The 22,136-nt window shown below is 44.0% G+C and overlaps 1 protein-coding gene across 1 annotated transcript in view; it reads right to left on the minus strand.

Annotated features, from left to right (window-relative positions):
- Window positions 1-16,607, minus strand: part of LOC127631086 (sodium-dependent neutral amino acid transporter SLC6A17-like) — a 34,876-nt gene extending 18,269 nt beyond the window's left edge. The window contains exons 1-3 of the mRNA XM_052109061.1: window positions 16,455-16,607; window positions 11,880-12,297; window positions 4,579-4,736 (exon numbers count right to left, since the gene is read on the minus strand). Of these exons, the coding sequence (XP_051965021.1) occupies window positions 4,579-4,736; window positions 11,880-12,174 (453 nt within the window). The 5' untranslated portion in view covers window positions 12,175-12,297; window positions 16,455-16,607. The remainder of the gene's footprint in view (window positions 1-4,578; window positions 4,737-11,879; window positions 12,298-16,454) is intronic.
- Between the last annotated feature and the right edge of the window lie 5,529 nt (window positions 16,608-22,136).

Genomic DNA, 22,136 nt, shown 5'->3' on the forward strand with positions numbered 1-22,136 from the left:
AAGAAATGTATTAGCAACAACACTGAGCTGAAATATATGGTTAATCTAATGCCCTGTTTGTATTTTGTTTTGACATTAGCCTCTACTATATTACATTTATTGTATTTCAGAGTTTCATCTTATTTAATTCCCATATTTCATTAGTTTTTATTTTTTTTATATATACACAATACGGCCCCATCGAGCTGAGGACCATGTGTGTAATGAGGACTTGAACGAGCGTGGGGTAAAATGTATGTTACTTTAATAACAAACAAATGTTCTGGAAATATGCTTATGACTAGTTTTATGAAATACATTTTTTATTAAAACATGCAAAAACCTTTTATTTATTGTGCATGCAGATTCTATTTTAATTTGCTATAAGATGAATTATGGTTTCTGGTGTGTTGATCAATACTAATTTATTCTCTTTATATCCTTTAGACATGTTGAACACATTGGTGCGTTTGTGCACCAATGTCTTTATTGGGTGATTTAGGTGCAAAACTCATATCCAAGATGAAATCAATATTTGTCTGTCATAGGCTATTTGACATGCAGGGTCAGAGAATGAAACAATGATGACAATAAATATGCATTATTTTAACTAAATTGAATACAAGTGTCACAAACTCAATAACTTCTCCTGCTCACCACCAGCGGTCTCCCTCACCCGAATTCTAAGAGCTTGTGAACTACAATTCACAGCATGCCTACCTGGACTGATTACACTCACACTTATTCCCAATTTCAAGGACTATATAAGCACAGCTCGAACTAGAGTCAATGTGAAGTCTTGTTTTGACATTGCTAACATTTCTGAGTGGTTATACAATTGATATTCCTGCCTGTTTTTGACTTCGGCCTGTTTACCCACCGTTTCATTCTCTGCTGCCCGCCTTTTGATTACGTCATGTTCACCTGGATTATCCTTTGATTGTTTGCTACCTGCCCTGAACCTTGCCCGTTTATGATCAGGTCTCTCATCTGTCTGTTCTATTGCTGGAGATTTACCCTGCCTGTCTGTTTACGTTTTGCACCTTTCCTAATAAACCACACATAGATCAAAACCCAAGTTCTTGGGATACGTCATTACAAAAAGGTATTAATCAAAAATATGCATTCATATATGTCTTTATTTGAATGTTTCAGCGTGAATATCATGACACCGGGATGATAGAATTATGTACTAGTGAAGTCATTCCACAATGATGTAAAAGCACTGCTGAATTGTTTTTTTTAACTGGTTCACTGAAATTATCATCCGAAAGAACAGGTTCGCAGAAATTAATCGGACTTCCCATCACTAACCAGAATTGCTGCCTTTGAATTTATGAGTCTCATGCAGACTATTTGTAATATATACAGTGTGGTACAAAAGTCTAACATCCTGTCTACACCGGGTGCTGACATGGCTTGATGCAACAGCTTGAGGTAGTATACGCTGCGTCGACATGAACATTCTAAACTACAAGATTGCTATAATAAAACCATGGTTAGTTTTCGTAAAGGTTAGTCTGCCAAGACTTTAGCAAAAGGAGAGATAGTATCTAGTGGCAACTAATGCTGAAACACAAGAAAAAAACATCACCCCCTTTACCAGGAAGGGGACGTGTGTGATCAACACACCTGGATCCTTATCTGAACTCCCCGACCTTAACTGTGAAATCACTGCAAGGAAACCAACCTTTATTTTTATTTAGATAATAAAGTAGTATTAAAGAAATGTTAAGGATGGAGACCAGAAACAGGATAGCGGATTAGAACACTGATAACTTGCACAAAAAGAGCATAAACACTTTGTGCTGCACTTAGTCATAAATTTCCAGTTACATCAGACTATTGGGATGCAAGTACAAGTTATGACAAAATGAAGTGACATTGACCATGTTACAAAAGGTCAGATATTCTTGCTTCTACTGAAGCACACAAGAAGCTCTTTGGAACATTCTCAACTCATGCTGGGAGACCATGTGTCCATGCCAGTTCAGTAGTTCGCAAGTTAATGTAATCCTGCTTAGAGGATAGTGTAAACGTGTGTGGCTTGCTGTCCTGGGTGAAGGGCTTGATGCTTGACCAGAGTTCAAATACCCCCCAACTGTTTCACAAATCGCTTTTTCCCAAAGCCGAGCTCGTTAACTGAAGCAGCGTGTGAGTCTGAGCTCCACTCCCTCAGGCCTTCAGAATTTCTTCAGAATCTCTCAACAGTGCAAGTGAATAGGCATCTAAAGTCAGATTGTCATATTTATCAGCCAATCAGATTGATTTATTCATTCTTGGTGGGTGTGATCTTTAGGATATGTCCCAGTCGAGGCCTTCTAGCTGGCCTTGAGTGACGCCATCATGCTTTAAGTGATGTACGTAATTCAAGAGCGAAAGATCAAGCTGTCTGATGAGTCGGCTGTCATCACCATTGAGAAAGAGATCCTTATGGATTTAAAAACACTAGATGTTCTGCATGACCGTTTGATTGCTTTATTTATTCAATGGGAAAGGAGGACTGATTTTCACCTCAAGTAAACTGGTAAGTGTTTTTGCATTGTTATAGCAACATCAGGAGTTTTCTAAGTGTAAATTAGGCTGCTGGAGCATTCAGTGTTGGATCAAGTTATGAAAAGTAGTGCTGCGTTCCATTCAACTCGGAAAGTCGGATTTTACAACTTCCTACTAGGAAAAGTGCAATGGAATGCATCCAAGTCAGAATTACAACTTGTAGCCTCATGCAGAAATTCTCAACTCCGATTTTGCCGAGATGCAGGGGCATGATGTCACACAAACATGTCGACACTCAGGGAGAGATACAAAGTAAGTGATAAACATTCACTTTATTATGTAATATCAATAAATGAGTTTGTTTCCACATTACATGATATTAAAGCTTGTTTATAATGTTTTATACACCAGTTTCTGCAGACATTTGTTAATCTCTTTTGATAATTGAACACCTGAAGCACAAATGCTAGTGCTGCAGCATTGTAATCAGTTGGGTTGCTAGGAGACATCTCTTTTGAGAGTCAATCCCCTGCTAAGCTAACGGGAGCGTTCCAGTTCAGAATATCGGGGAATGGAATGCATTTATGGCCGGAGATATCAAGTAGGAATATCCCACATCCATCTTGAATGGAATGCAGCATAACCGTGTACCCTGATGAAACGAAATGTATTAATTTCACGAAACAATCATACTGCAATCAAAATTATGCTTGCTTGAGCATTAAGTGTTGTTTCAAGTTCTGGCTTTCGTGCGTGGACATGTTTTTAAAATGTAAATTGTTATTACTAGTGTGGCAGGGCGGAGGGCAGGGCCGGGTCGTGATTATACACACCTGGTCCCTTATCAGGCTAATTAAGCCTCCGAGAGGGATAAAGGCCGATGGCAGAAGGTGGTGCAACGAGAGAGAGATAGTTTACGGACATGTCCGTGATGTGTGTGTTTGTCTTTTGGTTTAAGTTATTCATTAAAATATTATTTATATTGCCAAGCCGGTTCTCGCCTCCTCCTTTCCATTGACTAGTTAGCTGCGAAATAATGTATGATGCCCATAGTCATAGGGTGTCTTATTCACTGTGAAACATTTTTCATAATGGCATGAATCAAACTGAAGGCCTAGATATTAAACGCACGGCCTGCCGCTGGTATTCAACCATCATCTCTTAAAAGCCCTTATATTCTTGTTGACTTGCTTAAGTATGTCTGATTTCCAGCTGCTTATACCAGGGAAATTAAACGTAAAAGTTCAGGTGCAGCTGGAATTGAAAATAAATATATCTATAATACTCAGCTAGGCTGGTATTCTCAGATCGAAACCCATGTAATGGGCTGTATGACTGTGCACATTTTAAGCTGATATAAGAACAGCTTCGGGTAATTGATGACTCGGCACAGAATATCTGGTGAATAACACTTTAAGGCCAATGACTCATCAAAACTGAATGGTTTTATTCGTCCCTTTATATAGAAAGTGAGAAAATGGTAAGGGGCATCACAACTAATAATAATGACTGGCTCCTCATTGTGTTGTGACCCTTTTCTCAATAATGTATCAGCATCTGAACTATAGGAGTAGTTCAAAGTATCAAAACTCCATCAATCATCCAGTCTGAGCTGACATGCACCAGACATTGACAATTTTGATGTCTAGAGTTTGCAAGCCATGAATAATGATTCAATTTAGCCTTGGCCATACAGCTCATTCGGTTCCACCATCATTTCTAAAACTTAAAGCTGAATTGTATCATTTTGATGTTAAAATACTTCCTCCTTACCCACTTTACAGTGAAGAATGTAAACACTGTGGCTCTGTTTGAACATCTTCGGCCAGCCTGACACCGCAACATTGGTTCAACCAATGGCATTAGTTTGGGCCATAACTATCAAATTGTCTGACAAATTATTTTTAAACAAACAACTGGTGGCTACTCATGCCAACTGAGCCTGTAAACACTGTAATTGTATTATTTTATACAGATGGGCCCACACAATGAGTAACTTTAGATCAATCAAGAAGAAAACAGCCTTTGAGTGATTCCACAGTTGTTCCTCTGTTTTTACCAAGGTTTCAGTCCACGACTCCAACCAGAATGTTATTCACTCACCATCAGGCTGGACACTCCAATCCCACCGAGTCGTGGACAAACATAATTCCACACTCCAATGCTTCCTCGACGGATCCTCTGGCCAACTGCCAGTTCCAAGAAGAAGAGTGGAATGCCAATAAGGATAAGCAGGATGAAGTATGGAACAAGGTAGGCACCTGTAGAAGGGACAGCAACACTTGTAAACACAGAGTATTATCCTCCTTACAGTAGTTTTTTAATGACCAATCAATAGCCCAAGATCAACCACGTTACTGCACAAAGAGACCTCACTTGTTTTTCATTTAGATTATTGCCTCCAAGCTGTACAGTGTATATAGATCAAATGTGGAAAATTATCTTAAAATATCTTAATATTGTTATTCAAATGATACATTAGTGAAGTATATAGGAATTTCAATCAACGCAAAAAGATTTCTATTTAGAATTTAATTCACATGCAGTGACTGGGATATGCTATTCTCATATTTCACAAATTCAAAAACGTGATATTTTAAGTACAATATAGCAAAAAAGAAAATCCAATTAAAATGTTCATGGCTTATAAACTGTAGTTGCACACATTTTGTCCAAGAGATGAATAATCTGTGGTGGTATGACATTCTGTATTGTATACATTTTGAACAGGAAAGTACTTGAACAACCTTGATCTATCAGAAAAAATAGATAACAGCTCTAAAGGACATCTTGGAAGGTCAACAGCCCAGATTTGCCTTGTATGGATTTTGTGCCATGGCAATTTTTTGCCAATCTTGGTCAATATTTTGGTGACAGTTTTTAAATTCAAACATTTCCATTTGCATAACTACTGTTTTTCTGTAATTGTGACATTACAATAATTGTTCCAATATGCAGGAAGATATGCTACAAGGATGCTATATTATTTCAAATGGGTCACAGTTTGACCTAATTGTTTGAAACATAATATGGTGTGATATTATATCATATGGTGAGACATTGTTTTGCAGATAGCACAGCATGATAAATAAGTCACAATTAATATGTATGTCTTTAAGAAATATATTTAAATAATATCTGCATTAGTTCAAGAACTCCAGCTACCCACACAATTAACACTAACATTCCCTCAATTACAGAGTATTCCCAACATCTCTCAGGATTTTAAAGAAATTTTCTATTCAACATCTTTTCAGTAGAAGACAAATATTTTAAAGATGTTAAATACAGGGATAGAAACAATGTCAACCAAAGGGTGTCACGTTCCTGTGTTGTCTGGCCTATGTTCTCCGTTTCACCTGTCACATTCCATGTCACATTCCTTGTGGTCCGGTCCGTGTTTTCTGTTTCACTCAGCACGTCAAATTCCATGTCACGTTTTCCTTGTTGTCCGCCCCGTGTTTCACTGTCTGTGTATAAAACTACAATTCCCACAATTCCTGGCCTCTCTCACTGCCTGCACTCTTCATTGGTCTCACCTGTGTCTCGTTTAGTCGTCATTGTGTTTGTGTATTTATCCCGGTTTGTTTCACCATTCCCCTGTTGGTCTTTGATGTTTGTGGATGCCTGTCTCCGTGCTTCCCCTGATGTTTATCCTGCCTGTTCTACCTTTCATGTTTTCCGTGTTTCCAGGTTTTAGTGTCGTTTTACCCATCGTGGTCATTTCCTTTGTTCCTGTTTGTTTTGTCTTACTTTGATTTACAATAAAGTACACTGCATTTGGATCCAACCCATTGTCTGCCTCCTCCTGCATCGTGACAAAAGACCGACCCAATAATGGATCCAGCAGCGGTTTTCACCGAACTGGCCCAGGCTGATCTGACCGTTTGCGGTACTCACGTCTCTTCTCCACGGTCGCCATCTACTCGGGTTCGACGGCGCTTCCCTGAAGACCATCTACTGGATCGGGTTACCATCAGCCCAGTGGTGGGAAGCGCCAGAACCGGAGACCACGCGTGGAGGAAGTGCGTGAGTCTCGTCCTAAAGAAACTTCGCGCCCGGCGAACCACCCCTCAAGATCCGGTTTTCGAGCCAGAGCCCGCCTGCCCGGCCAGCGAGCCAGAGCCCACGCCTGCCCGGCCAGCGAGCCAGAGCCCACGCCTGCCCCGGCCAGCGAGCCAGAGCCCACGCCTGCCCCGGCCAGCGAACCGTTAGCCCCCGATGTCAGCGAGCCAGCGCCAGTAGCCCCCGACGTCAGCGAGCCAGCACCTGTAGCCTCCGACGTCAGCGAGCCAGTGCCTGTAGCCTCCGACGTCAGCGAGCCAGCGCCTGTAGCCTCGACCGTCCCTGAGCCAGCGCCTGTAGCCTCGACCGTCCCTGAGCCAGCGCCTGTAGCCTCGACCGTCCCTGAGCCAGCGCCTGTAGCCTCGACCGTCCAAGAGCCAGCGCCTGTAGCCTCGACCGTCCAAGAGCCAGCGCCAGTAGCCGTGACCGTCCAAGAGCCAGCGCCAGTAGCCGTGACCGTCCAAGAGCCAGCGCCAGTAGCCGTGACCGTCCAAGAGCCAGCGCCAGTAGCCGTGACCGTCCAAGAGCCAGCGCCAGTAGCCGTGTCTGTCCAAGAGCCAGTGCCAGTACCCGAGCTTTCCAGAGCTCCGCCTTCCGAGCCTCCCGAGCTTTCCAGAGCTCCGCCCTCCGGGCTTTCCAGAGCTCCGCCCTCCGGGCTTTCCAGAGCTCCGCCCTCCGGGCTTTCCAGAGCTCCGCCTCCCGAGCTTTCCAGAGCTCAGTCTCTCGAGTCTTCCAGGGCTCCTTCCCCCGAGCCTCCCAGGGCTCCGTCTCCCAAGTCTCTCGAGCCTCCCAGGTCTCCGTCTCCCAAGTCTCTCGAGCCGTCCAGGGCTCCGCCTCTCGAGCTTCCCGAGCCTCCCAGGGCTCCACCTCTCCAGCCTCTCGAATCTTCCAGGGCTCCTCCTCCCGAACCTCCCAGAGCTCCGCCTCTCAAGTCTCTCGAGCCTCCCAGGGCTCCTCTCGAGCCTCCCAAGGCTCCGCCCCTCAAGCCTCTCCAGCCTTCCAGGGCTCCGCCTCTCAAGCCTCTCGAGCTTTCTAGGGCTCCGCCCCTCAAGTCTCTCGAGCCTCCCCAGGCTCCACCCCTCAAGTCTCTCAAGTCTTCCAGGGCTCCGCCCCTCGAGCCTCCTACGGCTCTGCCTCAAGAGCCTCCTGAGCCTTCCACGGCTCCGCCTCCCGAGCCTCCTAGGAGGCTCGGGGAGAAGAGCCCTACGGCTCCGCCTCCAGAGCCTCCTATGGCTCTGCTCCCAGAGACTCCAGAACCTTCTAGAGCTCCGCCTCCCGAGCCTCCTACAGCTCTGCCCCAAGAGACTCCAGAGCCTCCCTCGGCTCCGCCTCCTAGGCCTTCCTCGGCTCTGCCTCCTACGGCTCTACTCCCCGAGCCTCCTATGGCTCCGTCTCCAGAGCCTCCTATGGCTCTGCTCCCAGAGACTCCAGAACCTTCTAGAGCTCCGCCTCCCAAGCCTCCTACAGCTCTGCCCCAAGAGACTCCAGAGCCTCCCTCGGCTCTGCCCTCTAGGCCTTCCTCGGCTCCGCCTCCTATGGCTCTACTCCCCGAGCCTCCTATGGCTCCGTCTCCAGAGCCTCCTATGGCTCTGCTCCCAGAGACTCCAGAACCTTCTAGAGCTCCGCCTCCCGAGCCTCCTACGGCTCCGCCTCCCGAGCCTCCTACAGCTCTGCACCCTGAGACTCCAGAGCCTCCCGAGCCTCCCTCGGCTCCGCCTCCTAGGCCTTCCTCGGCTCCGCCTCCTACGGCTCTGCCTCCAGAGCCTCCTGAGCCTTCCACGGCTCCGCCTCCCGAGCCTCCTAGGGCTCTACTCCCCGAGCCTCCTATGGCTCCGTCTCCAGAGCCTCCTATGGCTCTTCTCCCAGAGACTCCAGAACCTTCTAGAGCTCCGCCTCCCAAGCCTCCTACGGCTCCGCCTCCGAGCCTCCTACAGCTCTGCACCCCAAGACTCCAGAGCCTCCCGAGCCTCCCTCGGCTCCGCCTCCTAGGCCTTCCTCGGCTCCGCCTCCTACAGCTCTACTCCCAGAGACTCCAGAGCCTTCTAGGGCTCTGCCTCCTGAGCCTCCTACGGCACCGCCTCCCGAGCCTCCTACAGCTCTGCCCCCAGGGACTCCAGAGCCTCCCAGGCCTCCTAGACCTGCCCCTGTCTTGAGGCCGCCTCCTGGACCTGTCCCGTCTAGCTGCCTTCGAGGCCTGCCTCCCAGGCCCTCCCGGCCTCTAGACCTGTCCCTGTCCTGTGGCTCCTGGGCCTGACCTGTCCTGTCGAGGCCTCCCAGGCCTCCTAGACCTGTCCCTGTCCTGTGGCCACCTCCCAGGCCTCCTGGATCTGTCCCTGCCCCTTGGACTGCCCTCTTGCCCTTGTGCCACCGTGGACTGCCTAATTGCCCCTTGTGCCCCCTTGGTCTGTCTCCGTGTCCCTTGTGCCTCCTTGGTCTATCTCTGTGTCCCTTGTGCCTCCTTGGTCTGTCTCTGTGTTCCTTTGTGCCTCCTTAGTCTGTCTCTGTGTTCCTTTGTGCCTCCTTAGTCTGTCTTTGTGTCCCTTGTGCCCCTCTGGTCTGTCTGTTTTCACCCTTGTCCAGCCCCCCTCTCCTTTAACCTCTGTTTATTTTTCCTATTCTGTTGTTTCTTAGGACCGTCTGGAATCCGGTCCTTTTGACGGGGGGCTATGTCACATTCCTGTGTTGTGGCCTATGTTCTCCGTTTCACCTGTCACATTCCTTGTGGTCCTGTCCGTGTTTTCTGTTTCACTCAGCACGTCAAATTCCATGTCACGTTTTCCTTGTTGTCCGCCCCGTGTTTCACTGTCTGTGTATAAAACTACAATTCCCACAATTCCTAGCCTCTCTCACTGCCTGCACTCTTCATTGGTCTCACCTGTGTCTCGTTTAGTCGTCATTGTGTTTGTGTATTTAACCCGGTTTGTTTCACCATTCCCCTGTCGGTCTTTGATGTTTGTGGATGCCTGTCTCCGTGCTCCCCCTGATGTTTATCCTGCCTGTTCTACCTTTCATGTTTTCCGTGTTTCCAGGTTTTAGTGTCGTTTTACCCATCGTGGTCATTTCCTTTGTTCCTGTTTGTTTTGTCTCACTTTGATTTACAATAAAGTACACTGCATTTGGATCCAACCCATTGTCTGTCTCCTCCTGCATCGTGACAAAGGGAATGTAAAAAAAATATATTAATTCAGGTGAAAATATTGCAAGAGTACTGCAGCTGAATGGACTTATAATTTATATTTGCAACTGAAATGTTTCTTGATCACTGCTTTCTTTTTTGTTTCTTTTTTTGATAACAGCTTAAAATAATTTGGGTATATTTTTTTTTTTGTAATAATTTTATAATAAATTCTAACATTTATAATAGATTTGTTTCACTCAGTTATTAATATCCCATGTTGTTATGTAAAATCAGATAGTATGGCATTCAAAATAATTTGTTAAATATATGTTTAACAGTAAAAAAAGGGCTAGGTTAAAAAATGATGTACCCATCAATCAAAAGCATCTTCATTACAGGTTGTAATTAGGGATAGTTTTGGTCACAGTGTTGAATTGTAATGCTTCTAACCTATGTGAAACAAATTGGATTAAAAAACAATTATCATATATAGAGTATGTGAAAGAAAACTACATTATTTTCATATATTGTGTGAGAGTCATGTCTAGTTTCTCCTAAATTTTTAACACTAAATGTCAGCGGCAGATATTTTCAGCAACAGTCCAATGACAGCATGAGATTTAGTTGGCATGAATGAACGAACAGAAGCCTTGAACAACACAATAAAAGCCATGGTGCTGCTGACCCTTTACGTCAAGCAAGCTCCATGGTGATGAAGAGTTTGGTCTGAGCAGAGCAGCTACACACTCATCTTCCTATTTGCCAGTCAGAGAACAATACGGAAATAACTGCTTCTATAGACAAGGAGCTCAAAGTACTGACGAATGACCACAAATCCATCCTCTTGAGAGTTTATAAGTATAATTAGAGCCAGGCAGGATCACAGCACAGCCCTCCCTCGGCCTTTGCATAGATACGGGTTGTGACGAAGGACTGCTTGTTATCGGATTGATTGCAAAATTTCTTTTGTGTTTGATGTTGCTTTGTAAAGGCTTTTTATCTGAGGTTTATTAATGCATGTGACTAATGAAAAGGAAATAGCAGGTCTTGCACAGAGGAGAGGAGACATGAGGAAAGAGAAAGTACAGACAGATGGAAGAGAGAAGATGGAGAAAGTGAGGGTGCATAACGGAAACAAGGCCCTCTGGGATACGTGCATTGTTGCTAGACAAGCGGGGACAAGATATGACAATCTAATTAATGTGTTAGGTTTACTTTCAGAAAACATTAATGTCCACATATCATTTTTAGAAGCTTGCTTCAATAATGCATAGATTTTTTTTCCATGATAAAAAAAACCTAGGCTTGTTTAATATTTGAGTAAAAAATATAAAATGAAATTAAGTAAATTAAAAGTATGAATTTGCAAAGACACAAACTAATCAGTGTTAATGTCCACTAAAACAATTGAAAATTAAAATGAGATGTACTTGAGCCATGTGCTAGTGAGACATTGTTCTAACAAAAACAATCTGGGACAATTTTTTATTTTTAACCTAAAATAATTCTAAAAGATATTAACAGTATGTTACAATACTGACAAAACACCCTGACCAGAGACAGTGATACAGCACAGTACATTTCAGATTAAGGGCACATGAAGAATAGTCCAAACAGCCAAGAAGCGTAACTTAAATTATCAGACAATGTGAAATCATAAATCAAGGCCAGGCCTTGACTTTCCTTTTTATAAACAGCTCATAACATCTGCTGCCCTATATAACACTGATACCATCAGCTCAATAAATATAGAGGGACCACAGAGCTCAAGGCACTCAACTGACCCCAACATTTTTTACAGCATCTCTATAAATAGAGTAATAAATAACAGTGAAAATGGAATAAGTTGACTCTCAAATGGTTACAAATGCTACTAATGAACACAAGCAGTGATTAACTTTGCAAGACAATTATATTGCAATAGTAAAAATTCCGTCATAACTTACTCACCCATGTTATTCCAAACCTGTATGACTTCCTTTGTGGAACACAAAAGCAGATGTTTTAATGAACACAACAGACTTTCTTTTCAATACAAAGGCAGAGGATAGTGCCTCACTTTAAATCTTTAAAAAGATGAAATGTGGCTTGGGTGTCATAATATAACTTCTAATTACTAACATATTCAGGGACAGAGAGTAAATTATGACAGAATTTTCATTCTTGGGTAAACTATTTCTTTAAACAACTCTAGACACCAGATGTCCAGCCAGTTACTCACCTCCTCCGTTCTTCTGGCAAAGGTAAGGGAAACGCCACACGTTGCCCAGGCCCACCGAGAAGCCCACCTGGGCCAGAATGTACTGCAGCTTACTGTTCCAGGCAGGGCGACCGTCTTCGAGGTCGGGGGAGATGTCTGGCTTGCCTATGGGTGGTGCGCCGCCTCCTGCCATGTTCATGCTCATCTGGCTGCTCTTGTAGTCCATGGGAGCCTCCAGTGCCAGGAGGTCGGCCACAGACTCTGTGACATGCTCATTACTGTGCTCGCGCTGAGTCACTTTACTGCTCTTGGGCATGGTTCTGCCGTGTCGTGGTGATCCCGACAATTAAAGGTGTGATAGAAGAACAGGGCAGAATAGAGGACAATAGTTGCCCCTTTGGCTTGAGGGAGACAGGTGTGGAGAATATAGGTTTGTACTCTGGTAAAAAAAAGCACAGAGATGAAATTATCACCATGGAGGCCATAATATACATCCCAATTCATGACTATTTCTGTTACATGTGACAAAATAATAATTTCCCACCTCAGTTGTGGATTTTTAAGCTTATGTGTCTTTTAAAAATGCACGTGATAGCAACATGCATTTAAAAAAAAACAGAGCTGCTTCAAAATTAACATGCGCTATTCATGTTCTAGAACAAAACATAAAAATCTCTTTAAGTCATTTTAACCACAGGCCTTATTTTACACATAAATCTACAACTGCAGTTATAAGAAACCCAAAGGAAATTTCTTGAACTACAACCTAAACAGCTCTATATGTGCAAAATACTACCTGCAAAAAAAAAAGGAAGCCACTTTAGTGCCCTACAAACTATTAAAACACTTTTTATAATAAATCTGGAAGAGGTGATGAATAAGATGAGATTTTTATCACCTGAAAGACTAGAGAATGTAAAGACAATGGCATCATCTTTGCTCTTCCCACCTGTTTATCTTTGATAATAAAAAGCAGCCTTAGGTACTGAAAAAAAATCTATACAGCTTATCTCAAATACAATAGGATGTTGCTGTGTTGCTAGGTGAGTCCACCCACCGACCAAGACAACCTACACACCGCATACCAGAATGCCTTAAATCAGCATGGAAGACCATATGGGAAGAACTTTTAAAACCAGACTTTTTCACTATTGAACATTTCAAAGACTATTCGTGTGTGTAAAGAAGTGACGTCTTCGTTCCATGAACATTTCCTACTAGTTGTCATAATCAAAACAACAGAGATTTTAGCATGATTAACGCTACTAATGTTAACACGATTGTCATAAAATATTATTATTAAAATGTGGACCATGATGTTTGGTGGCTGAATGCTCCCTGGATGCCTTGAACTACCGGAAATTAAAATGATTAGATCTTAGAAAAACAACCATATACGGACAAATTAAATGCTCCAATGAAGCGAGCCAGCTGGATGCATGCAGTAATAACAACTGTAGCACACATCTTATCTCTGGTAGGTGAACAAAATGTATTCCAAATAATTGTACGTTTGAGAGTTAGAGCTCTAAAAGTGACTATAGATCACTCTCACTATATTGAATGAATTTGCGCACATCATTTACTATTACATTTAGCAAATACTTTTTTCTCAACTCAAACTCAAAAAAGAAATCCTTACCATGTCCACAGTTTCATTGATTATAGGAGCGATTAAATATTTCTGAACACTCCGCTTAGAAAATAATTGTGAGCATCTAAATTACGACACAGTTTCTTTGCCTCTATCGTGTAGACGCTCAGTATCAACAACATGTCTGGATAAGTCGCTTCAGGTGAACTATTGATGTTTTTTTTTTTAAATATGTTAACTCAGAGCCTCATTCAAAGGATCCAGTAATGATCCCGGAAGTGCTCCATTGCCAGTAGCATTCTAATTCCTTTGTTGTTGTTTGCATCCTTGAAATGGTCTATATGAAATTGCTAACATGTGCATTGCTTTTGTTACATGGTCAAGGATTTCATGATGACAGACCATCAAAGAACAATCACACACTGGCTTTGAACTTTTGCACCCACTCTGAAATTTTGCAGAGTGTTCATGTGCAAAACAGCCTGTGCAGGCAGCAGGCCAGTCACATCTATGTCGTCATTATTGGAAGGGATTATATTTCAGTGGGGAGCAAACTGATCTAAAGAGTGCTGCTCTGGGTTCTTAGTCGGTCTCATTTTGCTATGTATTGAAAAAAATGGATGCTAATCAATCAAAATTAACAGGCTTAGTCAGCTGATGGTGAGGAATTGTGAGCAACCAGAACTACAAACACCCACAAATCTAAGACTCCCAGCTAATGATTACATGCTTCACCATTTTCCCCAAGAAAACAAAATGTGGTGCTGATCAGAGCCTACTTATGGCTTCTCCTAGCAATAACTGTCTCGAAAGCTAAATATCCTGTTGATTCAACAACAAATTATAATGGGAAATGCATGTATTTAATCTGAACCGGTTGCTAGGCAATGGAGCTGGATGAAATTCTCACATCTCTGCTTCTGTAAACCTGGATGCTCTCTATATGAGCACAGTGAGTGACAGCCCATATCTCCTGAAGCAAAAGCCAATTTAAGAAGAGACACATCCATCAGTGAATCAAATTTTGTAAAATTCTTGAAATATATACAAGAAGTTGATTTAATATTAAGCAAGCAATATATCATGTTAAAAAAGGGGGAAAAATCCCAGACTGCTTTGATACATGGTGTATCAGCTTGTTGTGACTGCAGATGGGAATTCTGAGGAAATTCATATTTCTATCTCCAATGTCTATCCAAGAATCTCATAAAGCAATTGTAATTACCTGTTTTTGCTCAGGAAGAAAATTGAAGGCAGAGGTTATAAAGACCTGTATTTGGGGAGTTGACGCATTGGACTTTGTGTTTATCAACATCATGATTTTAGATTTTATTTTAGGTGATATTTACATGAAAGTATAATGGAATGTGTTTCTTATAGTCCTTTAATGGGTAACCATTTCTTTGTGGCCTACTTTTTTCTTAGCATTTTTTTAAATCAAATTTCTGCCTTAAAACGATCATGTGGTGTGACAAATTAATTTGTAAAGTAAAAATGTTGCATACCATCTATCGATTAATATGAGGCCATAAATGCTGCATAGATTAAAATAAATGTGAACAAATGTTGAGAATTTTTTTCCTAAAAAACTTAAAACTTAAAATGAAAATTCCATTCATTTTAGATGGACTACAGTCCACCATACAATAGTACACCACAAGGCATGTCATGTCAGCCACTGAAAACCCTGATAAGTTGAATTTACTCAATTGAATTGAGTAATGGTGTCTCCAAAACTTGTGTAATTAAGTCAACTTAACTTGGTGTTTATATAGAATGAACATAACCATTTAAGTTATGGTAACTAGATGCAAGTAGATTTAACTCAGATTTGCTATTTAAATATTGTTGTTTCTTCTTAATAATGTTTGTTGAATTTACTCAAATTAAGATCATACAATAACAGCTCAAATAAAGAAGATTCTAACCAATTCTAGGTCAATCATTAAATAAAGGTTTTCACATACACATGGCAAAATAAAATTTTAGTAAACAGGGTCCAACATGACCAAAGGGGACACAGATCATCCTAATGGTGACATAACACGAAATTTGCTACCAACCAACATAAATAATACTGCAAAAGAGCTAAAACCGCAAGGAATTAAAAAAAAAAAAAAACGATTTAAATGCCCTCAATAGTTCCATTTTACAAAGGACACATAGTTAAATAATTCAAATACAAGGGATTTTACAAGGGGTTGTGAGCCTAAGCCTTGACATTTCAAGCTATGTTTAACGAAGACACCTTGATTCTTCCAGTAATGAAAATATTAAGGTTTATAGCATTTCTTGATGAAAAATTCCAGTTTTTTGTTTATTTTTCATGTTACTTCAACATAGTTAATTCATTTTATAGGCTGTAATTAAATGTAATGTAATTAAATCATATGCATCTTTGTCACGTTTAGGCTAGTAACCAATCGGCAGTTCAGGCGTCAGTTTCATCTGAAGATGCGTATGACTGCAATCATGGATAATGATACAATTCACCCTCTCACATTTACTTACTTTCAAAAACACTAATCAATATGAGCAGTATGTTCACGTTAGTTTAAAAACACAAGCACGTGGACACAACGGATCTTAATCGTCACGCATGTTAAGGGTACCACGCGTCGTGCAGCTTCCTCAAGGTCAAACATGTGTGTCACTGGTGCCCTAAAACTGACGCGCATCAGATTAAACGAGACAACCCGCAAATAATCGGCAATTCACCTTTTATAACTGTTGCGAATTACCAACACGAGCTGTATTTAGAGTGATAAAATTCCCTATGCATGATTATTAGAATACAAAATAAGTTATCATAATATCGTGCACCTTTAATCGTGAGTGACTGGTAAAGGAAAAGGAAACAGTATAAACACAGCATACATAATTCCTTTAAAGATCAAGGATCTTTAGATAAAACCAATCAATATTCAAATCTACAACCAAAACGCTCTCAGTGTGAAATCAATCGTTTTACAACAGCAGGTAATAAGGCGCAGACCACCTACCTTATTGGATGTCGAAGAGATAGGATAAGATGCAAATGTGGCTCATATAGATCTCAAGGAGTGATATGAACCTTGGAGCATGAATCTAAAGGCTCCTATGTGTTTTCTCGTTGAGGCACTTGATGTGCCGTTTCCGCGAGCACGACTGAACCTGTCCAGAAATGCGCAGAGTGAGAGAGCGCGCTGCCTGACGCAAAGCCCACCGTGCGCAATGTGTATTCTTTATCGGCCCAAAATAGTAACTTTGGGGTCACAGTGACACATCTGTGGGCGTTGTCCGCTACGAGACTTCTAACCAACCTACTCCTTGATTTGTCCTCCAGCGGTTAAAATTCAAAGAACAACTTATGTCTCTCGACACGATTGGTAGAGAGCAAATTAGCCTACTAAAGGTGTACGTGTGAGTCACGAACACGCTCATACGTCAGCAGATACGCGTAATGTACGCAACACAACCCGTCCCATCCAATTTCTGATGAAATACCATTTTGGGATTGTACAATTCCGATTCATGTGCTTATACCTCTGAAATGTACCATTTACTGTCAAGATCTCTCAGTGGGTATACAGCTGTGTCTTATTTATAATGTTGCTTTCCACTTTATAAGACTGTTTTCCGCAATCTAAATCAATAAATTCTATCATCAAGCCGTCAAGCAGTGAGAGATGACTGCCTAAAATCTTGAGCTCTATATGAGTCTATTGATGTTTTTTTAAATCCAAGAATAGACTGTGTCTGCATCAGGAGGGCTATTTCTTCACCTGCAGAGGGTCTGATTGTGTCTAGCTCATTCTTCTTCCTGACATAAGGGGATTTATACTGTGCTTGGTTCTAGCTGGTCTGGCTCAATTGAGTTTCTTTTCAATTTTGCTGTGTGAATTGAGATGGATATCACAGATAGCTGATTAATGTCTCTTAGCAGATGTTTTTTGAAGCCATCCCATTACTCACATGTCTGCACTCCAGTAAAGATACAGTAAAGAGTCATTTATAATGGGTAACATATTATGTTACAGTGAGATTTACAGTGGGAGTGAATGGGGACCAATTTTGAAATGAATTCTTCTGTTAAAACTAATGTATTATTTGAGCTGTAAAATAGTTGTAACCATATTTTGTACAGTTATTTTAGGGTTTATGGCATCATGTCATCATGGGAACGAAGTTGTAAAATTAGATATATCTTTACACAGAAATGTTAGTACACAATTTACTCACACTAAAATTTAATCACACATTAATAGCTGTTTATGTCTTGTGGCTATAATGTAAAAACGACTCGGTTACTAACGTAACCTCGGTTCCCTGAGAGGAGGGAACGACTATTGCGTAAGTAGCTTACGCTATGGGAAAACTCCGTTTCTCGAGAAATATTGAAGTCTTTATGTAAAACGCATTGCAGCTGCACAGCAGACAGTGATGAACGAGGCAGCTCGGTCATTGGCTGTGCTGCGGCAACTGCTCGAACCAGTGACGGGGCGACTTAGAACGCGCGACCAATGGGGGCGCTCAGAGCCTGCTGAAATTAGCACCAATGGGCGCGCTCAGAGCCTGCTGAAATTAGCATATGAGGGCTATATAATGAACGTCCCGTCATGCAAGTTCTTTTAGGTTCAATCGACTGAAGCGAACTGACCAAGCACAGATACGGCAGCTTACGCAATAGTCGTTCCCTCCTCTCAGGGAACCGAGGTTACGTTAGTAACCGAGTCGTTCCCTATCGAGAGGTCTCTCCTATTGCGTAATAGCTTACGCAATGGGACCACCATGTAATAGCTTACGCAATGGGAACACCATGTAAAACGCCGTGCGTGCTGACTTCGCTCTATAAAGCCAGAGGCAGGTGCCTGAGCCTTAAAGCAAAGTGATATTCCATGAGCCGGCCAGCAGCGAGCTATATAGTGGGGTATGACAGGGCGCCCTTGCCTTCAAGGTGGGGCGCTCCTTGTACAAACACAAGCACATATCTCATGTACTGAGCTTTTGTGTACTGGTACGCATAATAAACCCTCTAAGTCGGTCAGAGACGGACCTTATAAGGGAGGAGATGATGCCCAGCATATACATACTCCAGTTCATTCCACAGTCAGACTGATAGAATGTTGGAATGCAGTGAGGGGACCTGTAGGTTATAAAACCTGATAAATGTCGAAGGCGAGGCCCAGCCTGCCGCCGCACAAATATCTTCAATGGGTATCCCACTCGACCATGCCCACGAGGAGGCCATGCTCCTCGTAGAGTGAGCTCTGACACCTAAGGGGCATTGAAGGCCCTTGGCTCCATAAGCTAGCGCTATAGCATCCACTATCCAGCACGATATTCGTTGCTTTGAGACAGCGAGACCCTTAGTTCGGCCGCCAAAGCATACAAATAATTGTTCCGTCTGTCTGAACAGGGCAGAACGTTCCAAATATACTCTGAGCGCCCTGACCGGGCAGAGTAAATTTGCATCACCTTCGTCTGCTGAGGGCGATAAGCTGCCAGAGATATCACCTGTGCTCTGAAGCGGTGTAGAGAGCACCTTAGGAATATACCCGTGCTTTGGCCTAAGGACAACTCTGCAGTGGTTAGGTCCAAATTCCAGGCAAGCAGGCTTGATGACAGCGCGTGCAGGTCCGCCCACTCTTTTAACTGAAGCGAGTGCCAGCAAGAGCGTGGTTTTGAGCGAGAGCTGCTTGAGGTGCACGGTTCGGAGAGGTTCGAACGGGGCACATTTGAGTGCGTCCAGGACCGTGGCCAGGTCCCAGATCGGCACCGAAGGTGGGCGAGGAGGGTTCATCCTCCTAGCGCCTCTTAGGAAACGAACGATCAGATCATTTTTTCCTAATGAATGTCCTAATGAATGTAATGAATTGTGTGACGCCGCTATGGCAGCCACATAGACTTTGAGCGTGGAGGGTGTGCGGCCCGCCTCCAGCAGCTCCTGCAAAAAGGCGAGTACACTTGGTATCTCGCACGTTTTGGGGTTCAAGCTCTTGGTATCACACCAGTCACTGAACACTTTCCACTTTTGGGCATACAAGCGCCTTGTAGAGGGGGCTCGCGCCTCAGTAATGGTTTTCAGAACTCCACTGGGGAGGTTCTCGGGAACCCGTTGAGGGGCCATGCATGGAGGGCCCACAGATCGGGGCGGGGATGAAGAATCATCCCGCTGGCCTGTCCGAGGAGGTCTTGCCTCAGCGGAATCGGCCATGGGGCAGATTGCATCATCTGTACCAGCTCTGGAAACCACGTCTGGTTTTTCCAGAGTGGGGCTACCAGGAGCACTGCACATTTCACCTCCCTGATCCGACTGATGACCTGAGGCAGCATCGCGATCGGGGAAAAGCATACAAGAGGCGGCTCGGCCAAACTTGGGCGGCAGCGTCCGTGCTTTTGAGAAGAAGAGAGGGCAGTCTGGCGTTTTCCTTGGAGGCGAAGAGGTCGACCTCTGCCTCGCCAAAGGTTTGCCATAACCACTGAACCGTCAGAGGGTGGAGAGACCATTCTCCTGGGAGAACTTTGTCTCTGGATAGCATGTCCGCTCCTTGGTTCAGGGCGCCTGGCACGCGTCGCTGCCCTTAGCGAGCGCAGGTGGTGTTGTGACCATAGGATGAGCTCCCTGGCCATAGAGTGCAGGGAGCTCGACATGAGTCCACCTTGGTGATTTATATACGAAACTACCGTCGTGTTGTCCGTTCGGACCAGGACGTGTTCGTTTTGCAGGTACGGAAGCAGGGCTCTGAGTGCCAAGGCGACCGCTTTCATTTCCAGACAGTTTATGTGTAGGCGCTTTTCCGGGTTTGACCAAAAGCCGGAAACAGGCCTGCCCTCGTAAAGGGACCCCATCTTATTTTGGAGGCATCTGTCGTGATCATTTTCCTCCGCGTATTCACGCCCAGACTCACGCCGGGTTGATACCAGTTTATGGCTTTCCAGGGCGTCAGGGCTTTTATACAGCCGTGATTCACTCTGATCAAAAAGTGGCCCGAGCGCCACGCGTGAGTGGGGACACGGCTCTTGAGCCAGCGCTGGAGAGGACGCATGTGCAACAATCCTAGCTGGAGTACAGCTGATGCCGAGGCCATGAGACCAAGCATTCTCTGAAATCGTTTGACGGGGGCGTGCGCGCCCGTTCTGAACGATGTTGCAAGGCGTCGAATAGAGAGCACGCGCTCTGATGAGAGGCGCGCTGTCATCTGCACTGAGTCTAGCACTATTCCCAGAAAAGAAATATTCTGGCTGGGGGATAGCACGCTCTTTGCAAAATTTATTCTCAGACCCAGGCATTGTAAATGGCTGATAGTCCAAGATCTGTGTGTCATTAACTGAACCTCTGATTGTGCTATGATTAGCCAATCGTCGAGGTAATTCAGTATCCGCACTCCCGCTGTCTCAGGGGAAAGTGCCACGTCCATACATTTCGTGAATGTACGGGGGCCAATGATAGGCCGAATGGTAGTACTGTGTACTGGTATGACTGTCCCTCGAAAGCGAATCTCAGAAAGGGCCTGTGGTGAGGCGCTATCGGGATGTGAAAGTAAGCGTCTTTCAAATCCACTGATAGAAACCAATCCCCGGGGCGAACTTGCGTGAGGATATGTTTGGTTGTTAACATTCTGAACGAGCGAATCATTAATGCTTTGTTCAGATGTCTGAGATCCAGGATGGGGCAAAGGCCACCGTCCTTTTTCGGGACAAGAAAATAGCGGCTGTAAAAACCCGCCTTGCTCAAAGAGGGAGGAACAGTTTCTATAGCGCCCTTCTCTATCAGTTTGAGCACCTCGGTGCGTAGAACATGTGACACATCTTTCCTCACTTTCGTCTCGACCACCACTGAAAAGCGGGGTGGTCTGCGAGCGAATTGAAGTGAGTATCTGTGTTTTATTATGTTCAAAACCCATTTCGGCATGTCAGGGATTTTTTCCCAGGCTTCTGCTCGCACAGATATGGGCTGAATGCCGGCTGGGGGCGTGTCGCAGTGACTGGGCCCCGCCGGCAAATCGCTTTGTGCTAACACAGAATCTACGGCTCTCAGAGGCGCAGGTGCGCGCTGAGCAGCCGTATTGAGTGCCGAGTGCAGAGGTGCGTGTGAGAGTACAGGCACATGCGCTATTTCCGAAATGCTCACAGCATGAGTCGGAGAGGTGCTTGAAACTGTATGAACAGTGTTTTGAAGTGGGGTGCATTCATCATTATGGGCACACGTGCTACACTTATAGCACTTCCCGTTTTTACTGGGGAAGTGTTTATACCTGTGGGAACAGTGCTTGTGTGTAGTGGTGCATACATGACAATAGGCACACGAACTACATTTTTGAGACATCCAGCCTGAGCTGGAGAGGTGTTTGGCACTGTTTGGACAGTATTGATATGTGGGAATGCGCACTTTAGTGTGGACATGTGAACCCTTAGTGACACAGGCAGAAAATGACTCTTTTGGTGATTTCTGTGTGTCGCCGTGAAAACAGCGTTTGATTGCAGGTGAGCGAGTTTTATGACTGGCCCATTGACTGCTGTATAGACATTTCCAGCCGCCTGTAAGGGGACTGGGTAATGTTTTAAATGTTTGCGAGGGAGCGGTCCGGCATTTCCGAGACGCGTACTCCCTCTCTTTCTTCCTACTGCTAGGAAGACTTACGAGGCTCTGTGTTCAGGGTGATTCTGGGTCAAGGGCCTCGTTGCTCCTGCGGCTTTCTTTG

Source organism: Xyrauchen texanus, chromosome 37, assembly GCF_025860055.1.
Source record: "Xyrauchen texanus isolate HMW12.3.18 chromosome 37, RBS_HiC_50CHRs, whole genome shotgun sequence".
Taxonomy (NCBI): domain Eukaryota; kingdom Metazoa; phylum Chordata; class Actinopteri; order Cypriniformes; family Catostomidae; genus Xyrauchen; species Xyrauchen texanus.